The sequence below is a fragment of the Gymnogyps californianus genome, chromosome 4 (assembly GCF_018139145.2).
Source record: "Gymnogyps californianus isolate 813 chromosome 4, ASM1813914v2, whole genome shotgun sequence".
Lineage (NCBI taxonomy): Eukaryota > Metazoa > Chordata > Aves > Accipitriformes > Cathartidae > Gymnogyps > Gymnogyps californianus.
The window spans coordinates 51086054-51106308 of NC_059474.1; the positions used below are offsets into that span (position 1 = coordinate 51086054).

The following is a 20255-nucleotide window of genomic DNA, read 5'->3' on the forward strand; positions in this document are numbered from 1 at the left end:
TTATATATGAGAGGCTTGCTTTGACATGGGGCTAATCTTAAATGAACATACAAGGGGCATCTGCTTGTGGGGCTGTGTTGGCCAGGAATCATACTCTGCTTACCCCTCAATACATGGCACTGTAGTAAATAAGTGATATTTATGGTAAGTGAATCATGGTAAGACAGCATGAATTATACTTAGTGAACATGAATAGCAAAGTCTACAAACATGAGTATTCTGCAGCACTGTTATTTAAACAATTATGCTGTAGAGATAAGAGGTGTCATTCCTGTCAAAATAAAGATCAGAGTGCTACAATATGGAACAAAGTAAATTAAAAATCTGCTCTCATTTCTAAATCCATGGAAATGTGACCATTTTCCTTTCACTACCCAGAAAAAAGCACCTGTCAAATCCTTGGGTGAGAGTCTTAAAAAATGGACAACTTCTATAGGTAGGAACCTGATTTTTTTCTTGGTATGAAGTAAGCAGCTGCTCCCCTTAATATCTAACTGTTTTGGGGTGCCTACTGCTCCTTGAAATGCTTAGCTTTTATTTTTACATCAGTAAAACATGTAACCTTGCTTAGTGTATTCATCCTCAGGAGACCCACTCTTAATGATTAGAATGTCAGAGTGAAGGAGAAAAGCATCATTTGATGGTTGGCAGGGATTAGCCTTTGCAAGTAGGAGGATCTTCTTCTTAAAGGATGACAACAGAAGGAAGGCGAGGCATTTAAATACACCTTGGGATTCAGCTTGTCCTGTGTGTTGTGCTAGTGTCTCCCATGTGTCAGGATTGTTCTGTATGGAAAAGATCTAAGCAAGGTTTTGGAAACAAATGTTTGCAGTCTTCAGTAAGGAGTCTGGAATGGAGCGTGAGGCTGAAGGTGGGCGTAGCTAGGCTGCACTCATCATACCTCCGACAGTGAAGTGCATGTTGAGTTTATACAAGGTTCTCAATATTTGCCTTCTTGCTCTGGACAATTTTCTTTGAGCCAGGACAAATCTTTTAAGAATTGGAGGGGGAAAGCAGCAGTGAAGTACTCAAGGACGTGGGTTTTTTCCCCCAGTTGTTAAAGCTTCCATTGTGCATGTAGACCACATCTGAAAATTGGACTGCCAGTGGTTTTCTCAGACATTTAGGTTTGTGTTTATGAAACAGCTCCTTTATTTTCTTTGTCTTCAATGCAGACCGAGAATCCCCTTGTCATGTGAAGCTGTTGCGGTCTCAGAAGGTTGTTTACATCAGCTGTGGGGAGGAACACACAGCAGTTCTGACAAAGGTAAAGATGCTAACCTGGGAACCCTTGGCTGCTCTCTCGCCTGCCTGATGGTTTTACATCATTCCTGGGTAATGGTAGAAAAGAACAGATTGACTTACCATATTCCATCCGACCCCAGTAAAAGAAACTAAATGGAAAGTATAGTTGTCTTGTGATTTACTCTGAGATTTGTAGCCAACATGATCCATTGCTGTTTTTGAAGATGTTAGTAATCCATGACAATGAATAGTAAAACTCAGGTGGATCACTCAAAGAAATTAGCTTTGAGCAAAAAAATTAACAAACATACATCCAAAGGAGTGAAAATAGTGTTTTGTTGGAAGATAAAAAGAGAGTGATATAGTGCATCAGAATAAAATGCAAGTCAAAATGAATGGGTGTTTAAATGAAACATTAGCAGTCACTCACTGCATTTACAAGAGGTTTTAATCCAAACCTGCTGTTTCCAAGTGGTGTATGGTTTAGTGGACAGAGGACAGGGCTAGGATTTGGAAGATCGCTGCTCAGTTCTTGCCTTGCCTCTGCCACTTCCTAGGTGTTGCTTCCTTTTTTGGTGCCTGAGTGTTTTCCACTATAAAATGAATTAAACAGCTGGCTTTGGGATTCCTGTGGGAGGAACACCGTTGTAGAAGATTAGTTCTGTAGAAGCTCTTTTTCAAAGAAAAAGGTCACAGTCTTTTTGATCAGCCGCTGACAGATATGGGTGTAAAGTATTGTGGAAATAGGTGCTACTCAGCCATGTTTAAACCTGCTGGGATTTCAGACTCATCTGGTGATGGTGGGGGGAAGCTTGTCTAATGCAGACATACCTAAAGATAATTCTGTTAGTCTCTGATGGGTGGCAAGGTAGCTGTTTGGAAGCTCCATTAGCAGAACCCAGGTTTCTTTTCTGAATCCTTTGGAAATCCCCAGCAATCTCTGCCTAAGCTTGGGCTTGTACTGAAACTGGAGTCAGAGAGATACTGCTGGGTTATGGGTCCCTAAATGGAGAATATGCTGTTTGATTTGCTAACAGAGTGGAGGGGTGTTCACGTTCGGTGCAGGTTCCTGCGGGCAACTGGGACATGACTCCATGAATGATGAAGTGAACCCCCGAAGAGTTCTTGAGCTAATGGGCAGTGAAGTATCCCAAATTGCTTGTGGCAGGTGAGTCCTGTGTGCAGTCAGAAATTTTCTTTGGTGGAGGTTAATGCTGACACTGAGTCCTGTAAATAGGGGGAATAGTCTTGCATCTGCATCCTACGTGTCAAAACTAAGTTAATTTAAATTTTACTTCCCATGAGAATTTTAAGGCCCTCTAAAGGAAGTTGTTTTTTAATTGGGGTTGTTTCCTGTGCTTTAACCTGGTTAAAGATACCTTTGCATCTTAATAATTCAGCAAGACTTTAGAGCAGCAGCCCCTTTGGTCACAAGTTTCCAGCCTCTTTCATGAAAAGAGAGTTAGTAACACTGGTGCTGTGTTGTTGCCTTTTGATATGTACAGGCTTAGCAAATGACTAAGCTAATTCCTGTGAGCCTGATACTAGATGTATTCTGGCACAAGCTGCTCTTTGTCACTTCCACCTAGAGAGCTCCATCCCATAAACTGGTGCCATCAGGTGGCAAAAACTGAGCATTGGTGCTAGTGTAAAGATGCTGCTTTGCACCAGCTTCTGGCCTAGGGGAACCAAGAATAAGTTTTAGGCTGCAGGTTTTTTTTTTCTTTTAATTGTTAAACAAGGCCCAAACTTTGTACCCGTCTTTGTTACAGACATCACACTTTAGCCTTTGTGCCTTCTTCAGGAATGATCTATGCATTTGGCTGTGGAACAAGAGGCCAGCTGGGAACAGGGCACACGTGCAATGTTAAGTGTCCCTCTCCCGTCAAGGGTCACTGGGCAGCTCACAATGGGCAACTCTCAGGGAAACCTGGTAAGTACTACGTGCGATTTGGAGTCACAAATGGACATAAATAATTTCATTTCACCCATGGCTGTCTAAAGACATCTTGACATTGTTCTGCGAAAGTTACTGAAATAGCAAAAGAAACCCACCCTCCTGGCCCGAATGCACTATGGAAATTACTGGGTAACCTCTTGCTCTCCGTGTTAATGTGTGCCCTCTCCCTTTCTCTTTTCATGGCAGAGCTGAACATTTGGCCATCTTGAGCCTTCATGAAATTGTACTAATACTGATTTCCGAGGGCTTTGGTTTCTCTTTAAAACCCCCATTGCAGTTTAAAAACTACAACTTTTCTCTCCTGTCAGGCCCCATGTATCTCTCAAGAAAATGCTACAGTGCTTGAGTTCCAACTGATTTCAGCCTGGTCTTCAAGGGGCCCAATTGCTCCTTCTAGTGTAAAGCCCGAGACACTGACAGTGCACATGTGGGGGAAAAGGCACTGCAGGAACTTGGATTCATCAACCTCTAACACAACTGTGTCTCTTTCTTCAACAGATGCCTGTAAATATCACATTGTTAAACATATCTTCTCTGGAGGAGACCAAACATTTGTGCTTTGCTCCAAATATGAGGTAAAACAAATTAAGTATCTTCTCAAGTCTGCTCCCCTGTCCCAGCCTTCACAATGCATCTTTTGTTTTTGGTAATATCTCCCAAAAATGAAGTGTTGCTTTGGAGTCCGTTCTGCCTTACAAACCTTACCAACGATGACAGTTGTTAGAGGGATTTACAACTTTTTAGGAGTGGCTGAAAGTTGCCTTCCTTTAGAGGCACATCAAAGAGCCATTGGGAAGACACTGATTTCAGTTTGATCAGCAGGGAGGGGAGTCCAAGCTCCTTTGCAGATTGGAAGCGAGGGGCTGCTTTCCTCCTGAGACACCGGGGTCCGCGTGATTAGAGTGTAGGGCCATGGGCCACGTATACTGGGGTTTTGTCAAGATATGCTGGATGGAGGGCTGCATGCTGAATTGGTTTTTCTGCTTCTGTCTTCTTATTTCTTTCAAGAAGTGTCTGACATACACTTTTGAGGCATGGAAATAGGTCTAGAATAAAGGTACTAAGCCTGTAGTTATATATGGTGGCATTTAAGAGGGCTTTGGAATATTTAAGGAAATGATATTTTGGGTTTTTTTCTTTTCCTCTTTTTAAAATGTATTTGATGATGATCTTGGTTTTTTCCATACCCTTCCATGCCTCTCCTTTTGGACTTCTTAGTAATGCCACAGCTTCCTAACCAAACCTGTTCAGAGACCACACTAAGGAAGCTATCAGTTACGTATAGATGACAGAGATTATGAATAAGAAGGAATTGTTTTACAAGCCTTGTCTTTGCTGAAATCTGTATCTTCTCATAGAATTCCTTGCCTGCTGATGATTTCCGGACCATAAATGAAACACGTTACACCTGTTTAATAAATGATGAAACTATAGATGTCTGGAGGCAAAAGCTTTTAGAAAAGAACAGTTCTAATTCTGTCAAGTAGGTATTGTGGCACTGGATAAGCCTTTTGTTGAAAGTTTTATTTCAATAATTTTGTTGCCTTCCATGCCGTGCTTTCACTTGAAATTTAGCAGCCTTTTCAAGTGTGGTTCTTGGTCATTTCCAAGGGGGGGACAGTTGCCAGTCACAAGGCTGCCAGGTTAGAGCTTCTGAGCAAAACCAGAGGAATTTGAGGCTGCCTCAGAACATTGCAAATGGAGGGTGGGAAATGGATTTTAAAGTTGTCCTTCATTGTGTGCTTAGAGTTCACGAAAAGCATCAAGAACTTGTGAACAGACTGATTAAATTCCTTCCCCTGTGTGCCTGCCATGAGAAGGGCAGAATGGGCGGAAAGGAGGCACTGCTAATCCCTCCTTTCAAAGAAGGACGTTATGTGATCCTGAATGAACTGCTTACCCTCTATGCCTCTGAAGGGGTGATCCTGACATTCTTTCCCATAGAAGAAAGGGAAGAGAGCTGAAGAGATTTGTTGGGACATCTTTTAATAACCTCTATCTCTGTTTTCTTTTGTCTTCCTGCTGCAAACAGTAATGTTGTTCAGATACTGTCCTCAGCTGCCTGCTGGAATGGAAGCTTCTTGGAGAAGAAGTAAGTGGCAAACTTACAGAAGTGTGGCTTTCCCTTGAGGCAGACTGGAATCCCTTTACTTCACTCACTGCTGCAGTGGGATCTGATTTTTCTGATCAGACAGGAGGCGGGGGCAGAGAGTGTCCACTAAAGAGGTGGGTGGTCAGAGCTGGGTAAGGAAGGCAAATGGTTTAAGAAGGTGTATGGTGAGTGTACTCTAAGTGGCACAAATTCCTTGGAGTTGTCACAACTGTTATTTTTCCTTATGAAATGAATATCAACATCTTTAAAAGAGACGGATAGGAATATGACATTAAGGGAAATGAGTGATGCCAGGTATCTGAATAGTCCCTTACCCAGCTGAGCTAGCTGATGGGGGCTGGTGCATGTGGAGGTATACTTCAGCACAGGCTGCTCTTGAAAAATACATTTGGGGCAGCATGGAAGCACTTTTCTTTTAGGTGACATCAGTTGTGGAAAGTTTTGTGCTTCTGCTTACAAAAGCAGGAATTTCAAATGGGTGTAACCAACAACAGGTGATGACAAGGATGTAATATGCATAGCTGAGTCAAAGGCTATGGGTTGGAAAGGACTGTGTTGACTGTGTCTGTAAATGTTGGGGAGGTAACAGCATACGATTAGGAGGAGCAGAAATTTTTTGTGGTGATGTGATGAGATGAGTAAATGACCTGTAACTAGGTGAAGAAAAGCTTAATTATTCTGAGTAATCTTTGAGTAATATTTTCCAAGAGCAACTTAAAAAAGCAAACAGTTTACTCATTATTCTTGCGTTTTTCTGCTTGTCCAATGGTTTCTTCTTTAGTGTTGTGACAAGGCAGCGCGTTACTGCATCAGGAGAGTTGTGTCATGTTGGTTTAAAACACTTGTTGAGGTATCCAAGTTGTTGAGCCACTGTAAATAGTTCCACGTCTCCTTTGAATGTGGAAATGAGTGGAGTTTATGACTTCATCACCCCAATGCAGTTCTCCTTCCACTTTAGTCATGTCCTGGCTAGTGCAGGACTTAACTTTTACAGAAAATCTTTGACCAAATGAATGATGAAATTTGAAGCCACCATACACTGAAGTGAGGCTGTATTTAACCATGTACCTTTATATGTGAAGCCTTATGTCACAGTGCACTTGATAGAAATACCCTAGCGTATCCCTCTAGTATCCTAATGCCATATAGGCCTGTTTGCAATACAGCATTGTGGTGCACAGGGTTAGATGGAAAAGCGGTTTTTTCCATGGCTATGTGACTGGGCACGCTCCAATACTACTTCTGCACATCACAGCCTGAAACGCTCTGTACCACAGTGTGACTCTGAGGAGCTATTTCTAGCCTGGTGCCCGTGCTGTTACGGAAATAGCCATTCTACTACAGCAGGCTATGTTTAGCTTCTCGTGTCATTATAGTCACACCAGCAAACTGACAAATGCATCCCAACTTTAATAGTTACCTTTTCCTTCAGAGTGTCTGATACAGCACAGTCTCAGATGAGTAGTGACAGACTTGGAAAATCCTTGAGGTCAATGGAATTGTAGCAATGACCTTTTCTTACTAGCAACTGTAAGGCTTTATGTGCAGCTTTACTGCAGGCAATGGTGCCGAGAGCCTCTGCTACAGGTGCTGATCATGCTCTAGACGCTGAGCTACGTAACTTACCTGCTGGACTGGACATTCAGTGTTGCTAGATCTGGCTGTTAGACTATTCTCCTCCGCAGGCTTGCCTTCATTATCCCTCTTACACAGGTAGTCTGAGTAAATTGCAGCCTTTCAAGCACAGCAGAAAGGACAGCACATGTTTGTTACAACTAAAGACCATGTGAAGACTGTTCTCAGCTGTGCTGTGTTTTGATTGTGGTTGTTGTTTAGTTTTAGAAAATTTGAGTGGATTGCCAAAAAGCTACTCTGAGTATCTTCCCCTGTTTTTCAAAAACCCTCATCTGATGTCCCCTTGTATAGCAGTCGGTGTTGTCTTATGCATCACCCTTCCCTTTCTTACTGGGTGTGATTAAACAGATTTTGCTATAAAAATAGTGTATATGAAGACAACACAGAGGATCCTGATACATATGATAGGCACATATTTTATAGGTTTTTAAGCAGTCCGGCCTGTCTAGGCAGGCTCTTAGGTCAGTGAAGGAGTCCTGGGGAAATCAAAGACGTGTTTCTCTGCAAGAATCCCATCCCTAACCAAGGCCCAGAGGAGTTCAGAAGGGAGAGTTGTCCATCTTGTCTTTAGCAAGAAGATTCCAACTTCTGCTTTGTTTCTAGTCTCATTAATTCCCTAGAGGTCATTTCTCTATTGCTTGCTCAGGCCGTGCCAATACACAGGTAATGGTGTCTCTTCCTTAAACTTACGCCTGTCTGTGTGGGATTTTTTTTAAAGAATCGATGAACATTTTAAAACCAGTCCGAAGATCCCAGGGATTGATCTGAACTCCACCAGAGTGCTGTTTGAGAAGCTGATGAACTCTCAGCACTCTATTCTCCTAGACCAGGTATTGCACTTCTGGGGTTTTGGGTATTCAGAGGGGAAATAAAGGCTTTGTCCCTCTGTAACATGCAAGTAATAGCAGCTTTTTTGGGGAAGGGTTGTATTGCAAATCTGCAGGCCAGATCCTTCATGGTATCAATGGATACTTCTCCATTGACCTGGGCTGATTTTCGCCGTCTCAGAATGTGTCTCTAAGACTTGTTTTTTAAAAAAGTTTTCTCTCATGGCATTTAATACTTGAAATGGCTGCTGAAATTAATTCTGTGTATGTTATACTTGTAAATAATAACTATGTGCTCATTTATTGCCTGTGAGGAGTTGAGTACTTTGTGGTTGTATAAATTATTCTAACTCACAGGGTTTCTTTCATGACTGCGGGGCTGTGGGATAAAATCGTGTATGTTCCCCATGCGATTTTTTAGCTATAATTTTTAGAGCTTTTTTTTTTTACTCTTGGTTTGACTTTTAAAACAGGGGTGTGACCTTAATGAGAGGGGTTAACTAACCTTTAGCCAGCCCACAAAAAACCTATCCAAACATTCATGCATTTTGGAAAAACTGGGGTTTATTCCTGTCCTATGGAGTGTTTTTAAGAGATCATCAGCAAAAGCTGTTAAGTACACCCATTCTGAGTGTGCTCCATTTCATCAGTTCTTACACATCATCTACATTGCAGATGCTCTCTCACCCAGGATAAGTTGTCTTCTTTTGTCTTGTTTTCCTCTAGATACTGAAGAGCTTTGAAAGTTTTTTGATTCCTCAGCTGTCCAGCTCACCTCCAGATGTTGAGGCAATGAGGATCTATCTGATTCTCCCTGAATTCCCACCCTTCCAAGACTCCAAGTATTATATCACGTTAACGCTTCCTCTAGCAATGGCTATTCTGCGCCTCGATACCAACCCCAGCAAAGTTCTTGGTAAGAGGCTGGCATTTAAGATGCACGTTGCTCTCAGTATCCAGCTGGGACATGAAGTGTTGCCTTTAGGTTTTTCAGTCATGTTTTTGTGTTGGTTTAATTTTTCTATTCTGTTACAACGGCTGCAATGATAATTGGGTATTATTTGTGATATAGTGTTGTTATGAAGCAGTCGCCTCTAAAAAGCAGCTGGGAACCAAAAGGACTCAAGGAATCCTCCCCCAAAAACCTATGTTCCCATGTAAAAGAATTATAAACATAAAATTTGAATTTTAAACATGAACTATGAGGAAATGAAGAATGTGCCATGCAGGTAAGATATGGGAAGTTAGTTACAATAATATAAAACATAAAATGTATGGTGATGTGGATAATAAATGAGAAAGAAAATTCAGGTTAAAAATTGTTTTAATTTAGAAGTAAAATATCATTTCAAAGAACACTTACTAGGGATGTTAATCTAATTTACCTTATCTAGTTCACCTACATTCAAAGACTCAGTTCCAGACAAATTTGCATGCCTCTATGTGAACATAGATTTTCTATATCGTGAAGATATTCTCTTAAATTTAATCAGATATTGTCCACATTAGAATATCCCTTCTGTACAAGGTAAATAAAAGAGTATACTAAATATAATATAAAGTTACTTTGTCCTGTAGAAGGTGCAGAAAAAAAGCTATTGGCTGGTCCATGACCAAGCTGAACACCTCAGCTCTTTTCCCACTTCTGAATCTTCTCATTTCTGCTAGTATTCTTTCCTGTGAGCTCATTTTAAGCTAAGCAGAACATACGCTGCTTAATGATTGTTACTCATGTTTGCTCAGCTATTACTTTTCTTTATCTTACTCTGTTTCTTAAGACTGTCTTATACTAAATCTCATATTATCATGTGAAATGTGATGTAATGCTTTCAGACCTCTAGGAGCATTGCTCCAGTGAAATTTATTTTGAGGTTTAGTGATTTATTTTTTTTCATTCAAAGAGGCTTTGGAACCAAGTTTCCTCCTCTACTCAGAGTAATCCACTGTGATTGTTAGCGTACAGAAATGTAAAGGATACTCATACTTTTGCCTGCCAGAATCTATTGTTGTGCTGACAGTTAAGAGGATAAATTGGTGTTTGTTTCTAACAGTTAACATGATGCTTTCCCAGGCTCCAGCTTCTACTTTGCAGGTGGATTGGTTCTAGCAAAGAAGCTAATAGTCAGGGTCCCTTCAGAGGAGAGGTAAGGGTTACCTGTCCTTGGCAAGAAAGAAATCAGTGTTTCTAAAGAGGGGGAGTTCAGACCTTTAGTGCAGATGTGCCAGGAGACATGCTCTGGAGACCTGCTAGAAAAGTATGTGGTACTATGGAGAATTGCCCAGGCAACTGCTTTCTTATCACTTGTGAGAGACAACGGTTTGCCCGCAAGATCACAGTATCTTGAATACAAGATACTTGAAACAATATCTTGAATTGAAGGTTGAAAAACCTTGCATTCAGGCTCTCACACTGATCAGTGATTGGGGCTGGGTAATGACTGGGGTGGTTGTATGAGAGTGGCAAGGGAAGAGCTCTTCAATTTCTGGTATCTAGCTGACTCTGCTCACTTTCCTGTTGCTACAGTTAGGACAGAAATAGGGAAGTTTTTTGAAACTATCATTAGGTGTGTTCCCCTGTTCTCAGCTGTAACCCCTTATTTAGGGGTTACTCTGGCCTTTAATTCAGGATTTATATTGATGTTCCTCTGCTTTCCAGATAACTGGTGGTCTCAAGTGTGCCCAAGATATTTCCTCAGGCTAGTGGACCTCTATAAAGGCGCGGTGGTTTACCTCCTCAGTGGAAGAAAGACACTGTTGATCCCAGTCCTGTTCAGTAGCTACATTACAGCTGCTCTCAGACTTCTGGAGAAACTCCACAAGGTAGGAGGAAAGCCTGAGCGCGTGTTGGCTCAAGATGATTCAGTCTTGTCTGCCCTTTGCTAATTGGCAGGGGCACGATGGTCACGGCCCTGGCTTGTGAGCTGTGTCATTGTCCACCAAGACACCACATGGGGAAGATGTTAGTGGTTTTCCCGAATTCAAGGTACTTGAAGATTGTTTAGTCCTGTCTCAAACACTAGGAAAAAATTGCCCTAAAGAATGCTGCTGCTGAGCCACTGCGTGCACTGTGGCATCACAAATTCCTGTCCCTTGATGCTTTCTGCTCCGACTGTGTTGGTGCTGGGTAGTCCGGGTCTGACTAAAATAGGTCAGAAAGAGGTTTGTCTCAATTCTTCTTGGTTCATACTAAAATATAAGGGACCATGTATTTTTGCAAGAATTTCTGGGTCTATTTCTATTGTTGCAAGCTGCTATAGTTGATTTTATGAAAGCAAACCTGTGTGTTCTAAGAAAAATGCTGAATATATCCATATTTTAAAAACCATCTGTTTTCTTCACTAGGTAAATCAGAAGGTTAAACACGTAGAATATGATAAGTTTTATATCCCTGAGATTTCCAGCTTGGTGGACATTCAGGAGGATTATCTCATGTGGTTCTTACATCAGGCTGGAATGGTAAGAGGTTTTATGTGTAGTCGTGAAATAGTTGTCCATGTTTGTGTCTCTGGTTGTAGATCTGTATTTTTAATATCCTTAATGAGAGTATAATGTATTCAGTATACGAGCATCTATTTGTTAAGCCTCTCAGATTTGGGTACTTGGTGGCTTGACAAAGTTGACTTAAAATAAGGCTGTCAGAAGAGCTGGAGCTAACAATATTTAACTAATGCTTGCAACAATGTCTGATTATTCATGTGAATTTCATTCAATCCTTGCACAAGGGGATTAATTCAGTCACTGGATCCTTTTAATGTAATCGAGACCTCAGGAGCCAAATCCTGTATTCTAAAATTATAATTTTTACCCTTTACTTCTGCTGTTTAGGCAGGTATTGTGAATAATGTAGCCAGTGATCTTAAAATGTTGCTCTGTAAGAGGAGGCAGTGTGGCGTTCTGGCTAGGGGACTGAACCAAGACTCAAGAGATGTGGGTTCTATTCCTGGCTCTTCCAGTAACCTGCTGGGTGATCTTGGGTAAGACCCTTCACCTCTTTTATGCCTCACTTTCCCATCTGTAAGAAAGGAGATAACTAAACTGAGGACTGGAATATACTGTGTAAGAACTCAGTGAGATTATTTAATTATAGCAAGGAAAGGAATCCCAAGTGTGAGAAAACACCAAAAAACATCCGCCAAGGGATGCTGCAAGAGTAAAACCTGACTGTAGCAAGAATTTTAGTGTATGTTTTCATGGACTTTCTAAATGTTGTGTGTGCTGTGTCCCCCGTCCCTTACTTTCCATCATTTAAGTAGTGCTGCTCTGTGCTTACTTTTAGTGAGCAGAACAATAAAATACTGACTTAAATTTATGTAACAGTGAAATGTATCGATATGGCTAATGAGGAGTAATTTGCATTGCAGGAGTGGTCTTATATTGTCATGTTTTGGCCTTATGGTCTGTCCTGTTGTTTCCTATGGTCTCTGCCTTGGGGGTAGTTTTCTTGGTTTTTTCATAAGAGTAAGTTTCACCTACGGCAGGCTAACACAGGCTTCTGTGCCTGTTAGTCCTCTTAGTAACGTTTGATGTTCAAGTTTTGAATTCGACTTGTGCATTTTCTTGAGAAGGAAGTTCCCATGCTTTTCTTTAAGAGGAAAAAACTGGGTTGTTGGTCCCAGAGGAGAAAAATTTTCTTCGGGTCACCTTTGAACTAGTCTGTCCAAAAAAATACAAGACACAAAATCAAAAGAGTAAAAGATTTTCATATTTCTCTTTTTTCTTCACAGAAAGTAAGACCATCTATCATGCAGGTAAGAAAATTGTTTTTCGTGACTCTTATTTAAAGGAGTGCTATGGAAGCTGTAGATAGGAGCCAATCTGCCTGCCTTTCTTGCAGGATGCTGTGACACTCTGTTCTTATCCTTTCATCTTCGATGCTCAGGCTAAGACCAAGATGTTACAGACAGATGCAGAACTACAGATGCAGGTAATCTTTCTCTTTCCCAATTTTCCTGCCCCATTTCTTTTTCTCTGCCTTTTGCATTGGTGTCTGGAAGGAAAGGTGTTCACTGGGAGTTAGTGTGTGCAGCACTTTGCTCTCCTGTATCATGGAAACAATAGAGTAGCTGGACAACCTCTTTGCCCTGGATATTGCAGAGGCAGTGCTTGATGTCTTTCACTTCAAAACGTTTGATAACATTAGAACTGCCACATGTGCATGTGGTGGAAATTTAAACTGTATAGGGAAGGAGTACTTATGTATTTATGATAGTCCAAGGATAAGAAGTCAGGTGAGGTCTCTTATTAGAGGAGCTGTAAGGCTGGAAAAGTAGACAAGCTTTCAAGTAAGTGGGCACTTTTTTCAGGTTTCTGCCTGGTGCAGGGGGAGCGGTTGTCAGAAGCGAGGGTTGAAGACCAGCTCCTGACACTGTTCGTGGTTGCAAGCAGCAGCTGTTGTCAGCAGCTCACCCACCCATTTGCAGTGAGGGGCGCAGACCCGAGGCTCTCCAGGAGTGTGTTCACAGCAGGTGTTCAGCTCTAGCACCCTTACCCTGTAGGTGGCAGCCAAGCCAGCTCGCAGCCAGGCTGTGACAAGGACAGCTGGCCTCTGTGCCAATGTAAACCTCCCAGCGCCAGGCATTGCTTGTGCAGGTGGCTCCTGAGAGGGGCAAAGCATTGGGCACTGATCCCTCATCTAGTGCAGCTGGGGTCTGGGACTAGTCCCATCCTCTGTGAAACGAGTTTGCTGAGGTCCTTGGTTGTCAGGTTCATTCAGGGTGGAAAGCTGTCATCACAGTTGCTTGTGGCCATGGTGCTGGTTCCATGTAATATCCATCTCAGCTTTTCTATGACCACTTGAACACATAGCCCACAGCAAGGCAGAGGAGGCTCAGCCTATACTCAGAAGCTGGAGTCACCTTCTCCTGCTTTCATTTTGTCACCCTCTTGTGTATATGTTCAGCTGCCCAGTTTGTGAGCAGGGCACTGCTGTGAGGAGGGTATCTACCTTATCTTGGCAGGACAGCAGGCTGGTAAAGGTTTTGTTGCCCTGAGAGATAGGATGTTTATGAAGACCACCACTTAGAGGCCAAAGAAACCAGTACTTCTGCGAGTGCTGGAACGGAGGAAGCCTCGTTTCCAGTGGATTTGTGTCTCAGGTTTAACTGACTTTTAAACTGAATTTACAAATGTGAATTTGCCATTTACTGTGGAAAATGCATGAGAATGAATATACTATGTGTGGTCAAAGCTTTGACTGAACTTTGTGCCTTACCCGACTCCTGAAAATCCATATAGATGAGAGCTTTGAATTGTATGTGATGGGTTCCCTGGTGCCTTGCCAGGTGCGGTTGTCAACTGGCCCCTCGCTTGATATGTTAGTAACACTGCTTTCCCTTGTGAACTCTCTGACTCTTATCAGGGTGTGTTCACACTGAGTTTCTTGACTCAATAAGAGCATGAATAAAGCCTTTTTTCCCCACCCACCTACCTAATGTAAAAAAATTTTGAGGAATTTGTTCTCTGTTGCTCAAACTTGGTGAATTGATCAGTGGACTCAAAAGGTGTTGGTGTGGGAAATGGAGGGGGGACGGGTAGGCACACAGGCACACACACTTGTACAGAGTAAGCACATAATCCTTGTACCCTGGGGAAACCAAAAAAAGAGTAAGGAAGAAAGGAACACCAGGCACATAGCTGTTAACTGTTTTCCTTCCATAGGAAGAAAGGAGCTGAGCAGCGGCTGTTTTTCACCCCTCTTTTATTTACAGGTTGCAATTAATGGTGCAAATCTGCAGAATGTCTTCATGCTTCTCACCCTGGAGCCTCTGCTGGCCAGAAGCCCTTTCCTGGTACTTCATGTTCGCAGGAGTAACTTAGTTGGTGATGCTTTAAGGGAGCTGAGCATCCATTCAGACATTGATTTGAAAAAGCCTCTTAAAGTAAGTTTTCCCCACACCTTTAGCACCCTCTCATCCAGCCGACATTTCTGCAGCCTTTCAGCCATTCACATTACCACTTCACCAGTGTACAGTGGCTTCTCCATAGGTATAGCACACAGGGACACTTGATCTAATCAGTGCAAGGGTTGAGTCTTTCTCCTCTCTGACTCTTGGAGTGTTTTGGCAGTGGACAGTTTACAAGAAGGCAAGCAGGGGGTTTACTCTCTTTTCCTGGTGTGTCTACTGTATAAGGGGCAGGGGAGGAAGCATTTCTATGATATTATGCAGTCTCTGTTTTGCTCTTCTGCAGGAACAGGCCGCTTACAGTAGAACATGTTTTATCTCTGAGAGGTTGCTACAAAATTCAGCAGCTGCTGTCACGTTGCTGCTTCAGTTGTTGGGAGGACAGGTGGTTATTTATGATTCGCATAAGGAGTTAAACATTTTCAAAATACCTGATTTGCCACCCCCTGTTCCCTTTCCCTCCCTGCAAGCAGAGCACTGAAACAGGCTCATGGGTTGCAGTGGGTTTGGGCATGTTAGACAAATTGCTTTGTGTGGCTCTCAATTAGAAAGATGTCTGATTCACTCAGTCTCATCTCTGCATCCCTGTTACTGACCTGCTTTTTCTACAGGTCATCTTTGATGGTGAGGAAGCTGTTGACGCTGGGGGAGTGACAAAGGAATTTTTCCTCCTGTTGTTAAAAGAACTCCTCAACCCCATCTATGGCATGTTCACTTACTACCCAGAGTCAAACCTGCTGTGGTTTTCAGACACGGTAAGCCCTTGGCCTCTATACACGCAGGTTGAAATAATATGCTGCATTTGAATGACAAGAAAGTTAGTGACAAACTATGGGAAAGAAATGATCTTCCTCTGATTTTCCACCCACAATACAATGTGAGCTCTATTTTCAGTCAGTGTAAATTAGTATAGGTCCATTAACTTTTGTAGAACGGTGATGATTGTGCCTATTAAGGAGTTGGCTCTTTCTCTTTATTCTTATCCCGTAATAAAACTTGTATTAAGTATCAGATGACAGTTAATAGAACTCTTATTATCATGAATGTGATAATCATGTGCTGTTTTACAGAACCAGAGGTTTAGGTCGTAATGGCATTAGAATTCTGTGCTTCCCTTGCTGTTCACATAATTGCAACCAATCCACTTAGTCATGCATCACTATCACCTTCAGGGTCTAAACTTGTTAATGCTTTATGTGAGGAAGCTCTTAAATGGCAAGAAACACGATTTGTAGTGAAAGTTGGTTGGTTTTGGAAGAGTGTGAAGTGCAAGTTCTGTACCTGTCAGGTAGCATTATGCTGGAGGTGGTGGTTTATGTCCTTTTTTCTTCACCATTCTAGGTAGCAAGGTGGGAAATGATGTTGTCAGTCTTCCCTTAAGGTGTAGCTGCCCTGGTGGGGTTCTTTTTAATTTATTAATTACATTTTACAAGGAAGGAAATAGCAAGGTACCTTTTGTAACTTGTAAACAGTATTACAGAGCAATTACTCCTCATGTTAATGCTATAAAAACCACAAGTCTTTTGACACTAAGAATAGTGACAGTGTAAGCACTGAAAATGAGTGGTGTATTTACAACGTTTAACAAATATAGGCAGCCAGTCTGACTGATGTACCAGCGTAAGAGTAAATACGCGAAGGAATGAAGGCCAGTATACCAACACCTATGTTGGTATATTTGCCTGGGTGGCACTGTGGTTATGCATAAGCTTTTAATAGAAAATAGGATGGGTGATAGGGAGAGAATTGTTAACACATTTTCTTGCAGCACATAGACAGCAAACATCGAAGCTTTGTTAGTGTCTAAATGCAGAGGTATGTAAAAAGGAAGTAAAAGGCAGATAAGGTAGAAAGCAGCTGTTGCTGTTTCCACAGCTAATCATGGCTTACAAAAGTAATAGGACTTGGTTTCTGAATCTTCATTTCTGTGCCACACTCCAGCAAGGAATTCACAACCAAACTGGGACCTGATGGGAGCTCTCTGATTTTGTCCCAGTTGCAAAAGCGGGGGCTGCCTTCTTAGTGCGTGGGGGAAAGGGTACTGTGCACTGCACCAGTGACAGTGTGTCTCATCTGGATTTCTCTGCGTGGTTTTGCAGTGTTTTGTAGAACACAACTGGTTTCACTTGATTGGCATCATATGTGGTCTTGCAATATACAACTTCACTGTGGTAGACCTTCACTTTCCCTTGGCTCTGTACAAAAAACTCTTGAACGTGAAGCCCTGCCTAGAGGATTTGAAGGAGCTATCCCCTACGGAAGGAAGGTATGAAAAACAAAATTTGCAGCCTTTCTGGGAAAGGAGACCATCCAACTGAGAACAGGAAATGCCAAACTGGGTAAAAGCTGTTCAATAAAACACCTCCTGATCCTTTTGAGCAACTGATTAATATGGGGGGCTGTGATCCTAGCAAAGCACATAAGCTGGTGGTGGATTTCATGTAAGACTTCTCCTCTCCCACAGGCTGTCAGATCCATCTGCTTAGGCTCTAACCTCTGTTCCCACCTTCCTGACCCCCAGAAACTGGATATCAACACAGCCAAAAGATACCTACCACACTCCTTTTGAAAACAGGGGTGGGGGCCTGTCCATCCACTGTGTGATTGCATGCGTGATCCCAGATCCTAGCCTCAGCCTTTCCCCTCAAGCCAGGCTTGGGTTAGCAAGTAGATCCACTGCATGTCTCATGATATAGCCCAGGATGGGAACTGTGCATAGGATGTGAACTGTTCCATCCCTGAACCAGTGTAACTCTGACCTGTTCCCATGCCAGAAAGAAGGAAGTTGAATGGAATGAAGGAATGACTTTTTCTAAGTGGCTTATTGAATCTTTTCTGCCTAATTGCATGGGGATATTGGTTCCCTCTGACACTGAGAGGTTAAGGTTCTACTGTCTGACTGCTGTCGTCTTTTTTTCTTCTGAGTTGCCGTCTGATTTATCAGCACAAAGTGACAGCTGTATTTAACAATAATGAGGTAAAATGCCAGGAAGACAGCAGCAGGATTTTGAGGGACAGGAGAAGAATATTTTCTACATGATGGGGATACAGATATAATCCATCACCCTCTCTTCCTCCACTCCCTCAGACCTCTGTGTGGTGATGGCATAAACATCTAGCAGTCCTTAAGAACTAGAAATGTAATTCTATTCTAAGGCCAGAATCGTTAAAGGGGATCCATGTACTAGGTAGGCATGGACTATATTGATAATTTGTGTGGACTGGCATTTATTCTGCTTCTAACAAAGCATCTCTTTATTTGAGGTGTATTTCTTTCTTACCCCTTCAGGTGACTCAGAGATTCTCTCTTGCAAGCCTATTACCCAGATGTATGATGCTGTTTACTTTTGCTGAATTTCTTTTCCCCTTTAGATGTATGGCTTTTTGAATCTCTGATTTTTTTTTTCTCATTTCTTTCCCTACCTGTTACATAGGAGTCTTCAGCAACTTTTAGATTACCCTGGGGAAGATGTAGAAGAGACATTCTGCTTGAATTTTACAGTAAGACACAGTTAACATACCAGCTCTGTGATTGTTATGGTACAGTTGAAGCCCGTCTACTTATTCATGTGTATTATGGTTTATTCCAAACTATGCCTGTAGCACATGTCCCATGTTAATGTTAAAATGTTAAAATTCTTTGCTGTCAACTCCCTTGTTCTTTTGTATGTGGTCATGAAAACTGAGGTATTAAGTAGATTAAGCAGAGCGGTTTTCAAAATAGCCTCGTTGTCACTGTGGCAGGTGACTTAAATGCCAGTGGCCAGCTTCTCACACTAGACAGTGAGAAGTAGATTCCTAAATCCTCCTTGAAAATGGAAGTTAGGTTTTGACATCACTAGGTCAATTCTTGAAATGCTAACACAATTTAGAATTTTCCTTGCTGTCATAATATTAATACTTTTTAACTTAAAAATTTATAGTGAGTGTACTTGGCCAGACTTTCTTGGAAACAAAATGCTGGAGGCTATTGCTACGAGACATGCTGAGGTAGTCAGCTTTCCTGTGCTACTATGGCAGAAAAAGAGTTTTTTTTCCTAGCTAGTAACCTAGATGCAATAGCTTCTGTTACACAGTGGAGAATCCCCGAAATTAAGAGTTTGATCTTGATGTACATTGGAATATCAGGTATGTCCCTCAACACGTGCAAACATTTAGAACCTCACGAAGAGATACGGCATCGTTACTCTCCAAGCTATGTTCTCCTCTGACTCGGGCAGGGAAAGGGCTTCCATGTTTCAATGTCTTTGCTTTACAGTCCTGATGCTCTAACAGGTTGTGAGTTATGGGTTCATCTTGAGCTTTGTCTGGGTTCTCGACTCTCTGTCCAGGGCCTGCCTGGGGTGAAAACAAGGTACCAGGAAACTCTGCTACACACTGTGAGGAAAATCCTTGCTGAGCTAGGAGAGTGGTGTCCATTTCCTTGTTTCATCAAGGAGAGCGCATAAAGTCTCTTAGATCAAACTTGCTTCTGGACTGAGTCAGACCTGGGTCTGACTGTGTCTTATGCAGGTCAGAGCTGCAATTCAGGATGAGGTGATGAAGCCATAATGATGATAATGCAGACCGTGTAAAAAAGAATACCTTTGAAGTAACACAAGAGATTTTTCTTCAAATTCTCTTTTCACACAAAAGGGCATTCTTACTCTCCCTTTCTTGCACTATATACTGCATAATATATAAAGACGTACAGATATATCTGCTAAAACTTTGACATGAATAAATAACTGATATCCCAAACCTTGAAATAACTAACTCATCTTGCATGTCAAAATCTGAGTCTCTTTTGTGTATGGCAACTTGAAAATTGACTCTTTTGCATTTTTTCCACATGACTGATTCTGCATGTACAGAATATATGTTTGTACTGGTGCCATCCTAGGCCAGGCAAAAGCAGGAAGCTGTCTGTGGTCATGCCATCTTGCAGTGAGAGCAGATGAATTAACCTACTGAGCTTCTATTATAAAAAAGGGAGTCCTTTTTATTGCCAGAGCATGTGGGCTTAGTTAAACACAGTTTTTTAGTTATCAATGTCTTGGGGTTTTTTCACAGGAAATTTACCTAAGAATAACTTTTTTCCTTTCTGAGTTTGTGTTTAGACTTCATAGCAGTCCTACAGCAAATGTAAATGATGGAAGGTGGTGAAGCACGCAGGGCATTTGGAGCAGAGAAAAAATGTTCTGCTTATACCCTTTTCTCTGGCCCACCCTTCACATGCCAGTCATCAACTGTGAAAGAGAGCTCTGTATCTTTCTGCAGGCATATGGCCTGAAAAGTACTTCTGGTAAAATTAATTTTCTGGTTTTGTATAGATCTGCAGGGAAAGCTATGGTGTGACAGAGCAGAAGAACCTGATTGAAGATGGAGATAAAATTCTGGTGCAGAAGGACAATAGGTAAGTGAGGCATATGTGGGGATGGACTCATACTTGTGGTGAAGTCAGGTGCAATGCCACAGAAAATTTGGCTGAGAAGAAATGTGGGACAGAGTTAGAAGTCACTGCGAACAAATTCTAAGACCAGTTGTTCAAAAGTTACTCGGTGCCAGTGGCACTTGAATAAAAAGCAGGTTTT

At 41.9% G+C, this 20255-nt stretch overlaps 1 protein-coding gene across 2 annotated transcripts in view; it reads left to right on the top strand.

The window, feature by feature from the left end:
- HERC3 (HECT and RLD domain containing E3 ubiquitin protein ligase 3) overlaps nt 1–20255 on the top strand; it is a 52164-nt gene that overhangs the window by 23281 nt on the left and 8628 nt on the right. The window contains exons 6-23 of one of the 2 annotated variants that reach the window (XM_050896428.1): nt 1176–1267; nt 2283–2413; nt 3018–3178; nt 3704–3780; nt 4564–4688; nt 5238–5297; nt 7672–7783; nt 8507–8696; nt 10437–10600; nt 11123–11236; nt 12505–12528; nt 12615–12704; nt 14488–14658; nt 14969–15067; nt 15294–15437; nt 16782–16948; nt 18117–18183; nt 19995–20077. In XM_050896428.1, the coding sequence (XP_050752385.1) occupies nt 1176–1267; nt 2283–2413; nt 3018–3178; nt 3704–3780; nt 4564–4688; nt 5238–5297; nt 7672–7783; nt 8507–8696; nt 10437–10600; nt 11123–11236; nt 12505–12528; nt 12615–12704; nt 14488–14658; nt 14969–15067; nt 15294–15437; nt 16782–16948; nt 18117–18183; nt 19995–20077 (2071 nt within the window). The remainder of the gene's footprint in view (nt 1–1175; nt 1268–2282; nt 2414–3017; nt 3179–3703; nt 3781–4563; nt 4689–5237; nt 5298–7671; nt 7784–8506; nt 8697–10436; nt 10601–11122; nt 11237–12504; nt 12529–12614; nt 12705–14487; nt 14659–14968; nt 15068–15293; nt 15438–16781; nt 16949–18116; nt 18184–19994; nt 20078–20255) is intronic. The other variant, XM_050896429.1, reaches the window with a different exon arrangement.